The sequence below is a fragment of the Pristiophorus japonicus genome, chromosome 2, assembly GCF_044704955.1.
Source record: "Pristiophorus japonicus isolate sPriJap1 chromosome 2, sPriJap1.hap1, whole genome shotgun sequence".
In the NCBI taxonomy this organism is placed as follows: Eukaryota; Metazoa; Chordata; class Chondrichthyes; family Pristiophoridae; genus Pristiophorus; species Pristiophorus japonicus.
The window spans coordinates 275,617,533-275,629,213 of NC_091978.1; the positions used below are offsets into that span (position 1 = coordinate 275,617,533).

The 11,681-nt window shown below is 47.3% G+C and overlaps 1 protein-coding gene across 1 annotated transcript in view; it reads right to left on the bottom strand.

The window, feature by feature from the left end:
- cfi (complement factor I) overlaps window positions 1-5,331 on the bottom strand; it is a 120,837-nt gene extending 115,506 nt beyond the window's left edge. The window contains exons 1-2 of the mRNA XM_070862263.1: window positions 5,111-5,331; window positions 4,746-4,825 (exon numbers count right to left, since the gene is read on the bottom strand). Coding sequence (XP_070718364.1) covers window positions 4,746-4,825; window positions 5,111-5,331 — 301 coding nt within the window. The remainder of the gene's footprint in view (window positions 1-4,745; window positions 4,826-5,110) is intronic.
- Between the last annotated feature and the right edge of the window lie 6,350 nt (window positions 5,332-11,681).

The window sequence follows — 11,681 nt, forward strand, 5'->3', positions numbered from 1 at the left end:
ACGGGTTATACAATACAAGCAGCTTGTTGGAGCATAAAATGTTTCTGGCTTTCTCAAAAGCAATTACTTGGTTTTTTTCCCCATACCCAGTTCTCACCTTTGCGCAATAACACATGTAAGGGCTTTAAAAGGGTGCTTAAGCCCAGTAGGAAGTTATCAAAATAGTTGAAGAATCCCAGGAACAACCGCAGCTCTGTGATGTTCTGTGGCCTGGGCGCGTTCCTGATAGCCTCTGTCTTGGCGTCTGTAGGCCGAATGCTGTCCGCCGCGATCTTTCTCCCCAAAAGCTCCACTTCTGTTGCCATGAAGACGCATTTCGACCTCTTCAGCCGCAACCCTACGCGATCCAGTCCAGGTTTTGTAGGTGCTCGGCGGTGTCCCAACCCGTGACAATATGTTGTCCTGAAAGACCACCGTGTGTGGTACTGACTTGAATAGGCTCTCCATGTTTCTCTGGAAGATCGCTGCAGCCGACCGAATTCCAAATGGGCATCTGTTGTAGATGAACAGTCCCTTGTGCGTGTTGGTGCAGATGAGGCCCTTCGAAGACGCCTCCAGCTCCTGCGTCATGTACGCCGAAGTCAGGTCAAGCTTGGTGAACGTCTTGCCTCCTGCCAGCGTCACAAATAGGTTGTCTGCCTTAGGTCGCGGCTATTGGTCCTGTAGCAAGAAACGATTAATAGTTACTTTATAATCGCCGCAAATCCTGACTGTGCCATCACTTTTGAGTACTGGAACAATCGGGCTGGCTCACTCGCTTAATTCCACTGGGAAGATGATGCCCTCGCGTTGCAGCCTGTCCAGCTCGATTTCCACTCTCTCCCTCATCATGTGAGGTACCGCTCGCGCCTTGTGGTGAATGGGTCGTGCCTCTGGGACCAAGTGTATCCGTACTTTCGCCCTGGAAATGTTTCCAATGCTTGGCTCAAAAAGGGAAAGAAATTTGTTAAGAACCTGGGTACATGAGGCCTCATCGACATGTGATAGCGCTCGGATGTCATCCCAGTTCCAGCGGATTTTGCCCAACCAGCTTCTTCCAAGCAGTGTGGGGCCATCGCCCAGGACAATCCAGAGTGGCAGTTCGTGCACCATGGCGCTGCCCAGGACAGTGATAAGCTCTTTGGTGTACGTTCTCAGTTTCATGTGCATAGGGCACAGGGCTGGTCTGAGTGCCTTGTTGCACCACAGTCTCTCAAACATCTTTTTGTTCATGATGGATTGGTTAGCGCCAGTGTCCAGTTCCATGGCTACAGGTAAGCCATTCAATTTTACGTTTAGCATTATAGGTGGACATTTCGTCGAAAATGTGTGCACCCCGTGTACTTCAGCATCTGCCTCCTCTCTCTGAGGCTCAAAATTGCTTTGATCCACCATGGACCGATCTTCCTCTACCATGTGGTGGTTAGCAGGTTTTGCAGAGCTTGCAGCTCGTTGGAGGTGCCCCATTGTTCCACAGCTCTTGCAAACATATCCTTTGAAGCAGCATGAACAGGCTGAATGGATGCCTCCAGAACACCAACAAGGTGTGAATTGCCTTGCATTCATCCTTTGTTGGGGACTCTGAGTCATCTGGGTCACCTGAGGCCTGCTGGCAGTTGCAGACTCGTGGGTTCTGCCTTGTACATTTCTGCTCGCAAACACAGTTCCAGTTAATTTATGAACATTGCTAGCACTTGTGTGCTGAGAGATTTGTTTGGTGTTATCATTGGTGGACATAAACGCCTGTGCTATCGCAATGGCCTTACTGAGGGTCGGTGTCTCTACAGTCAAAAGTTTTCGTAGGATGGTCTTGTGGCCAATGCCCAATACAAAAAAGTCTCTGAGCATTTGCTGCAGGTAGCCATCAAATTCACATTGTCCTGCAAGTCGCCTTAGCTCGGCAATGTAGCTCGCCACTTCCTGACCTTCAGATCGCTGGCACGTGTAGAACCGATACCTTGCCATCAGCACGCTCTCCCTCGGGTTAAGATGCTCCCGAACCAGTGTACACAGCTCCTCATATGACTTATCTGTGGGTTTCACCGGAGCCAGAAAAACCTTCATGAGGCTGTAGGTCGGTGCCCCGCATACTGTGAGGAGGACCGCTCTCCTTTTTGCAGCGCTTACTTCTCCGTCCAGCTCGTTGGCTACAAAGTACTGGTCTAGCCGTTCGACATAGACTTCCCAGTCATCACCCTCTGAGAACTTCTCCAGAATGCCCACAGTTTGCTGCATCTTTGCGTTGGATTCATATTCTCGTCGCCAGTTATTGTGTTCCTAACACAGATGAGGCTGCACACAGTGAGGTTAAAGTAACAGTGACCTCAGTCTTTAATAAGACACTCCAGAGTGAGGAACAGGCCTTAGGGGCCGGCTTATATACAATGCTCCCAAGGGATGCTGGGATCCCTTGGGACTTCAGGGGATGAGCTCCCTGGTGGCGGAACATGGGAGTGCATGCTTTACAGATACACAACACTATCCTCCTTACTCTTTACTAAATTTTGGTGTTTCGTGCCACTGTAAACTTTGAAATTGTGCCACGCATACCCAAAGCCAGGTCATTAATATATATCAAGAAAAGCAGTGGTCCTAATGCCAACCCCCGGGGAACATGATTGTATAATTCCCTCCAGTCTGATAAACAACCGTTCACCACTACTCTCTGCTTTCTGTCCCTCAGTCAATTTCTTATCCACGCTGCCACTGTCCCTTTAATCCCATGGTCTTTGATTTTGCTAACAAGTCGATTATGCGGTACTTTATCAAATGCATTTTGAAAATCCGTTTAGACATCAACCTCACTACCCTCATTAATCCTCTTCATTACTTCATCAAATAACTCAATCAAGTTAGCCAAACACGATTTGCCTTTACCAAATCTGTGCTGACTTTCATTGATTAACCCATACTTTTCCAAGTGCCAATTAATCTTGTCCTGGATTATTGTCTCAAACAAACATTTTATAGAAGCATAGAAAATAGGTGCAGGAGTAGGTCATTCGGCCCTTCGAGCATGCACCATCATTCAATATGATCATGGCTGATCATGCAACTTCAGTACCCCATTCCTGTTTTCTCTCCATACCCCTTGATCCCTTTAGCCAGAAGGGCCTCATCTCACTCCCTTTTGAATATATCTAACGAACTGGCCTCAAAAACTTTCTGTGGTAGAGAATTCCACAGGTTCATCATTTTCTGAGTGAACAGGTTCTCCTCATCTCGGTCATAAATGGCTTACCCCTTATCCTTAGACTGTGACCCCTGGTTCTGGACTTCCCCAACATCGGGAACATTCTTTCTGCATCTAACCTGTCCAATCTAGTCAGAATTTTATATGTTTCTATGAGATCCTCTCTCATTCTTCTAAATTCCAGTGAATATAAGCCTAGTCGATTCAGTCTTTCTTCATATGTCAGTCCTGCCATCCCGGGAATCAGTCTGGTGAACCTTCGCTGTACTCCCTCAATAGCAAGAATGTCCTTCCGCAGATTAGGAGACCAAAACTGTATGCAATATTTAAGGTGTGGCCTCACCAAGGCCGTGTACAACTGCAGTAAGACCTCCCTGCTCCTATACTCAAATCCTCTCTCTATGAAGGCTAACATGCCATTTGCCTTCTTCACCGCCCGCTGTACCTGCATGCCAACTTTCAATGACTGATGCACCATGACACGCAGGTCTCGTTGCACCTCCCCCTTTCCTAATCTGCTGCCATTCAGATAATATTCTGCCACCAAAGTGGATAACCTCACATTTATCCACATTATACTGCATCTGCCATGCATTTGCCCACTTACCTAACCTGTCCAATTCACCCTGCAGCCTCTCAGCATCCTCCTCACAGCTCATACTGCTACCCAGCTTAGTGTCATCTGCAAACTTGGAGATATTACATTCAATTTCTTCATCTAAATCATTAATGTATATTATAAATAACTGGGGTCCCAGCACTGAACCTTGCGGTACCCCACTAGGCACTGCCTGCCATTCTGAAAAGGACCCGTTTATTCCTACTCTTTGCTTCCTGTCTGCCAACCAGTTCTCTATCCATGTCAATACATTACCCCCAATACCATGTGCTTTAATTTTGCACTCTAATCTCTTGTGTAGGACCTTGTTAAAAGCTTTTTGAAAGTCCAAATATACCACATCCACTGGTTCTCCCTTGTCCACTCTACTAGTTACATCCTCAAAAAATTCCAGAAGATTTGTCAAGCATGATTTCCCTTTCATAAATCCATGCTGACTTGGCCAGATCCTGTCACTGCTTTCCAAATGCACTGCTATTACATCTTTAATAAACATTTTCCCCATTACCGTTGTCAGGCTAACCGGTATATAATTTCCTGTTTTCTCTCTCCCTCCTTTTTTAAAAAGTGGGGTTACATTAGCTACTCTCCAATCCATCCATCACAAAATTGTCATTTAAAAAAATATAATTACTGCATGAGTGGAATCATCATTCATTGCTTCATGATCTTTTGACAGCCCCTGAAGAAAATGGCTATATTTGGATGAAAATTAAACATTTTGACAGTAGACAGATTAACCATGAGAACATCATCTTTAATTCTTCTGCTAGTCAGTCACACAGACATCGGGTGGGCTGGGGGTCGTACAGCGGAAATGGGGGTTCTGATTGTGGCGGCGGGCGGGTGGGGGGAGTTGTCCAATCACGGGGATAGAAGATGGTTTGCTTGGTGGGCCGGGAGGAAGCACTCCAGCTCCTCTTGGCCCACAAGCAGTGCTGGAAAGGAATTTACCTGTTCCAACCACCCGTTCTCGCTTCCCTTCAGCTGTCGGGTTTCCTGAGGCCCAGAAACCCAGCCGGCCAATGTTAAATCTGGAAGAGTGATAAAATCTGAGGCATGCAGTCTCATTCAAATGTTTTAATGAGTGACCCGCCTCCACGAGCAAGTGATTCGCCTGTTCCCAACTCACCTGTTTTAAAAATGGAAGTTTGGAGGCGGGTTTCTCATTTTTAAATTTTTCAGCCACCTGCCTCCCCCCACCTGCATCCTTGGGGGTTAAAGGTCCCCCCTCTATCTTTTTCCTGCAAGTTTGTTGAATTTCATGAAAACTCATTGGCATCTAGTTGCCAGATGCTTACCAACCTTTTTTCACTTACCTTTTGTCTTTAACTTCATGACCACGGGATCCCTGCTGTGCACAGACCATGGCTGCCAAGCTGAGGCATGATTTCAAGTGGCCATTGCTCCAGCTGATTATTTGACTGCTACAATAAAAGCTCCCACCTGACTGATATTCATTTTCCTCAGGTAGAAACTTTTTCTCACTCCAATTCCAGCACACATTCTGCAGGCTTTCCACTTTCCACTCTCCAACCATTCTCACCTCATTGTAAGAATTCTCTCACCATTGACAGAATGCACCTGTCATCTCTACTTCACCTACTATCTATTCCTTCAACATGGGTGCCCTTTATACTCTCTCACCTTGGCCCTCAGGATCCTACCACGATCATCCCCAACACCAGCAGCACCAGGCACACCAGCAGCACCAGCAACAACAGTAACCTTCTCTGCAATCAACTGATGCCAGGGATGGCCTCACCAGATTTACTTCACTTGATGCTGTACACCCTGGCTGCCACATGATGTTCCAGGTTGGCACCACCCCACACCAATGCCATAAAGCATCCATACAATGCCCAAGCCATTCCTTTCACACTTGTGACCATTGCGGGGCGATACCGTATGTCTCACCATTGAAACTCACTAAGTCACTTCCAAAGGTGCACACAAATCTGTCCAAGACCGGAAAGTGTTGAAAATAAAGATTTTTATGTTTGACACCACATTAACAGAAACTTACAGGAACATTGCATAAAACACCCAGGTGCCTAATCTTGTGTGTTGTTAGCTGGTATGATTGCACGAGAATGAGGGTGAGTGTGAGGGGTGGCTAGTGAGATAGGGATCTGATAATATAAATAGAGAGGGATGGGCGGAGGTGGAAGGTAAGTTGGTGTGAGTAAGGATGTGTAGGAGTAGGTTAGGGAAGGCAGAATGATGGGGATGTGATGAGAGACACAGCAGGATGAGATTGAGTGCGGCTTTGTACTACCGTTTTGTGATCTACTGAGATAATTGAAACGTTTGTGGCACTGCACCCAGGTCCTCCTGACAACATCCCTGCTAGTGACCTCATCTGCAATGTACAACCAGGCTGTGTTGATCTCCTGGAGAGATCTCTTACATCTATGGGAATGGAAGAGGATCTCTCTGCATGCTGTGATTCCTCCATAAGCATATGGAGGGAGTCATGGCAGAGCCTGGGTGCAACCCTGTGCCTTTGTGCAGCCAATGTCAGTGTTTGCAACACCTGTAGAACCTGTAGAACACTGGCAGCACAAATGTCAGGACAAATATGTCCATGGTCCCTTGAAGGGAACCGGCTGATGACGCATCATGAAATGAAGTCACCAGACCTGCTTCCTCTAATCGGTTTGGGTAAAGCGCTGGGCGGGCTTAACAAGCCCCATCAACGGAAAGTCATTATACACAGCGGGATGGAGCCAACCTGGGGGTCGGGACCTGCCACCAACATCGCCTGCCATGCACCTGCCGAGGTAAGTAAAATCACAGCCTCTATGTCCTCCTGAAGTCTAATTGACAATATATAAGAACATAAGAATTAGGAACAGGAGCAGGCCATCTAGCTCCTCGAGCCTGCTCCGCCATTCAATAAGATCATGGCTGATCTGGCCGTGGACTCAGCTCCACTTACCCGTCCTCTCCCTGTAACCCTTAATTCCCTTATTGCTTAAAAATCTATCGATCTGTGACTTGAATACATTCAATGAGCTAGCCTCAACTGCTTCCTTGGGCAGAGAATTCCACGGATTCACAACATAGAAACATAGAAACATAGAAAATAGGTGCAGGAGTAGGCCATTCGGCCCTTCTAGCCTGCACCGCCATTCAATGAGTTCATGGCTGAACATGCAACTTCAGTACCCCATTCCTGCTTTCTCACCATACCCCTTGATTCCCCTAGTAGTAAGGACTTCTCTGGGAGAAGAAATTCCTTCTCAACTCGGTTTTAAATTGGCTCCCCCGTATTTTGAGGTTGTGCCCCCTAGTTCTAGTCTCCCCTACCAGTGGAAACAACCTCTCTGCCTCTATCTTGTCTATCCCTTTCATTATTTTAAATGTTTCTATAAGATCACCCCTCATCCTTCTGAACTCCAACGAGTAAAGACCCAGTCTACTTAATCTATCATCATAAGGTAACCACCTCATCTCTGGAATCAGCCGAGTGAATCGTCTCTGTACCCCCTCCAAAGCCAGTATATCCTTCCTTAAGTAAGGTGACCAAAACTGCACGCAGTACTCCAGGTGCAGCCTCACCAATACCTTATACAGTTGCAGCAGGACCTCCCTGCTTTTGTACTCCATCCCGCTGGCAATGAAGGCCAACATTCCATTCGCCTTCCTGATTACCTGCTGCACCTGCAAACTAACTTTTTGGGATTCATGCACAAGGACCCCCAGGTCCCTCTGCACCTCAGCATGTTGTAATTTCTCCCCATTCAAATAATATTCCCTTTTACTGTTTTTTTTCCCAAGGTGGATGACCTCACACTTTCCGACATTGTATTCCATCTGCCAAACCTTAGCCCATTCGCTTAACCTATCCAAATCTCTTTGCAGCCTCTCTGTGTCCACTACACAACCTGCTTTCCCACTAATCTTAGTGTCATCTGCAAATTTTGTTACACTACACTCCGTCCCCTCTTCCAGGTCATCTATGTATATTGTAAACAGTTGTGGTCCCAGCACCGATCCCTGTGGCACACCACTAACCACCGATTTCCAACCCGAAAAGGACCCATTTATCCCGACTCTCTGCTTTCTGTTCGCCAGCCAATTCTCTATCCATGCTAATACATTTCCTCTGACTCCGCGTACCTATATCTTCTGCAGTAACCTTTTGTGTGGCACCTTATCGAATGCCTTTTGAAAATCTAAATACACCACATCCAACGGTACACCTCTATCCACCATGCTCGTTATATCTTCAAAGAATTCCAGTAAATTAGTTAAACATGATTTCCCCTTCATGAATCCATGCTGCGTCTGCTTGATTGCACTATTCCTATCTAGATGTCCTGCTATTTCTTCCTTAATGATAGTTTCAAGCATTTTCCCCACTACAGATGTTAAACTAACCGGCCTATAGTTACCTGCCTTTTGTCTGCCCCCTTTTTTAAACAGAGGCGTTACATTAGCTGCTTTCCAATCCGCTGGTACCTCCCCAGAGTCCAGAGAATTTTGGTAGATTATAATGAATGCATCTGCTATAACTTCCGCCATCTCTTTTAATACCCTGGGATGCATTTCATCAGGACCAGGGGACTTGTCTACCTTGAGTCCCATTAGCCAGTCCAGCACTACCCACCTAGTGATAGTGATTGTCTCCAGCTCCTCCCTTCCCACATTCGTGTGACCAGCAATTTTTGGCATGGTTTTTGTGTCTTCCACTGTGAAGACCGAAGCAAAATAATTGTTTAGGGTCTCAGCCATTTCCACATTTCCCATTATTAAATCCCCCTTCTCATCTTTTAAGGGACCAACATTTACTTTAGTCACTCTTTTCCGTTTTATATATCTGTAAAAGCTTTTACTATCCGTTTTTATGTTTTGCGCAAGTTTACCTTCGTAATCTATCTTTCCTTTCTTTATTGCTTTTCTAGTCATTCTTTGCTGTTGTTTAACATTTTCCCAATCCTCTAGTTTCCCACTAAACTTGGCCACCTTATACGCATTGGTCTTTGATTTGATACTCTCCTTCATTTCCTTGGTTATCCACGGCTGGTTATCCTTCTCTTAACGCCCTTCTTTTTCACTGGAGTATATTTTTGTTGCGCATTACGAAAGAGCTCCTTAAAAGTCCTCCACTGTTCCTCAATTGTGCCACCGTTTAGTCTGTGTTTCCAGTCTACTTTAGCCAACTCTGCCCTCATCTCACTGTAGTCCCCTTTGTTTAAGCATAGTACGCTCGTTTCTGACACAACTTCCTCACCCTCAATCTGTATTACAAATTCAACCATACTGTGATCACTCATTCCGAGAGGATCTTTTACTCGGAGATCGTTTATTTTTCCTGTCTCATTACACAGGACCAGATCTAAGATAGCTTGCTCCCTTGTAGGTTCTGTTACATACTGTTCTAAGAAACAATCCCGTAGGCATTCTATGAATTCCTCCTCCAGGCTACCCCGTGCGATTTGAGTTGACCAATCGATATGTAGGTTAACATCCCCCATGACTATTGCCGTTCCTTTTTCACATGCCTCCATTATTCCCTTGATTATTGCCCGCCCCACTGTGAAGTTATTATTTGGGGGCCTATAAACTACGCCCACCAGTGACTTTTTCCCCTTACTATCTCTAATCTCCACCCACAATGATTCAACATTTTGTTATTTAGAGCCAATATCGTCTCTCACAACTGCCCTGATATCATCCTTTATTAACAGAGCTACCCCAGCTACTTTCCCTTCTTGTCTATCTTTTTGAATCGTCAGATACCCCTGTATGTTTAATTCCCAGTCTTGGCCACCCTGCAACCATGTTTCTGTAATGACCACCAAATCATACCCATTTGTAATGATTTGTGCCGTCAACTCATTTACTTTATTTCGAATGCTGCGTGCATTTAGGTAGAGTGTTTTGATACTAGTTTTTAAACCATAATTTTTAGTTTTGACCCCTCCTGCAGCCCCTTTATATTCAGTGACCCTTTTTGTTTTTTGCCTTGGGTTTCTCTGCCCTCCACTTTTACTCATCTCTTTTCTGTCTTTTGCTTTTGTCTCCTTTTTGTTTCCCTCTGTCTTCCTGCATTGGTTCCCATCCCCCTGCCATATTAGTTTAACTCCTCCCCAACAGCACTTGCAAACACTCTCCCTGGGACATTGGTTCCGGTCCTGCCCAGGTGCAGACCGTCCGGTTTTACTGGTCCCACCTCCCCCAGAACCTGTTCCAATGCCCCAGGAATTTGAATCCCTCCCTGCTGCACCACTCCTCAAGCCACGTATTCATCTGAGCTATCCTGCGATTCCTACTCTAACTAGCACGTGGCACTGGTAGCAATCCTGAGATTACTACTTTTGAGGTCCAACTTTTTAATTTAGCTCCTAGCTCCTTAAATTCGCTTCGTAGGACCTCATCCCTTTTTTTACCTATGTTGTTGGTACCAATGTGCACCACGACAACTGGCTGTTCTCCCTCCCTTTTTAGAATGTCCTGCACCCGCTCCGAGACATCCTTGACCCTTGCACCAGGGAGGCAACATACCATCCTGGAGTCTCGGTTGCGGCCGCAGAAACGCCTATCTATTCCCCTTACAATTCCCCTCACTATCGCTCTCCCACTCTTTTTCCTGCCCTCCTGTGCAACAGAGCCAGCCATGGTGCCATGAACTTGGCTGCTGCTGCCCTCCCCTGATGAGCCATCCCCCTCAACAGTACTCAAAGCAGTGTATCTGTTTTGCAGGGGGATGAACGCAGGGAAGCTCTGCACTACCTTCCTTGCACTGCTCTTCCTGCTGGTCTTCCATACCCCAGCTGGCTGTGGACCCTTCACCTGCGGTATGACCAACTCGCTACACGTGCTACTCACGTCATTCTCAGCATCGTGGATGCTCCAGAGTGAATCCACCCTCAGCTCCAAATCTGCAACGCGGTCCGTCAGGAGATGGAGGCGGATACACTTCCCGCACACGTAGTCGTCAGGGACACCAGAGGCGTCCCTGAGTTCCCACATGGTACAGGAGGAGCATATCACGTGACCGAGCTCTCCTGCCATGACTTAACCCTTAGATACCCTTAAATTGGCAACAACAATGTTAAACGGTTACTTACTGATATAAAAAAGAAAAAGAAAAGTGACTCACCAGTCACCAGCCAATCACTTATCCCCTTGGCTGTGACATCACCTTTTGATTTCTTTCTACTTCTTTTTTGCCTTCTCTCCCCGCTGCGGCTGCACCGCTGGGCCTTTATAGGCCTCACCAATGCCACGCACTCCCGCCTCTCGGACTGCCGCCGCCTCTCCTCTGCCGCTGGGCCTTTATAGGCCTCACCAACGCCACGCACTCCCGCCTCTCGGACTGCCGCCGCCTCTCCTCTGCCGCTGGGCCTTTATAGGCCTCACCAACGCCACGCACTCCCGTCTCTTGGACTGCCGCCGCCTCTCGCTGTCGCTGGGCCTTTATAGGCCTCACCAACGCCACACACTCCCGCCTCTCGGACTGCCGCCGCCTCTCGCTGTCGCTGGGCCTTTATAGGCCTCACCAACGCCACACACTCCCGCCTCTCGGACTGCCGCCGCCTCTCGCTGCCGCTGGGCCTTTATAGGCCTCACCAACGCCACACACTCCCGTCTCTTGGACTGCCGCCGTCTCTCGCTGTCGCTGGGCCTTTATAGGCCTCACCAACGCCACGCACTCCCGTCTCTTGGACTGCCGCCGCCTCTCGCTGTCGCTGGGCCTTTATAGGCCTCACCAACGCCACGCACTCCTGCCTCTCGGACGACACAATGTGTTGTGTGTTACTGCCTCCTATGAGGGAATCCTCCACTGGACCTGATGATCCTCAAATGACTTTGAATATGTAGGATTGTTGGCCAGAAAATTGTGGAGAATGAGTCAGTGATTTTCCAATCTGTGCTTTT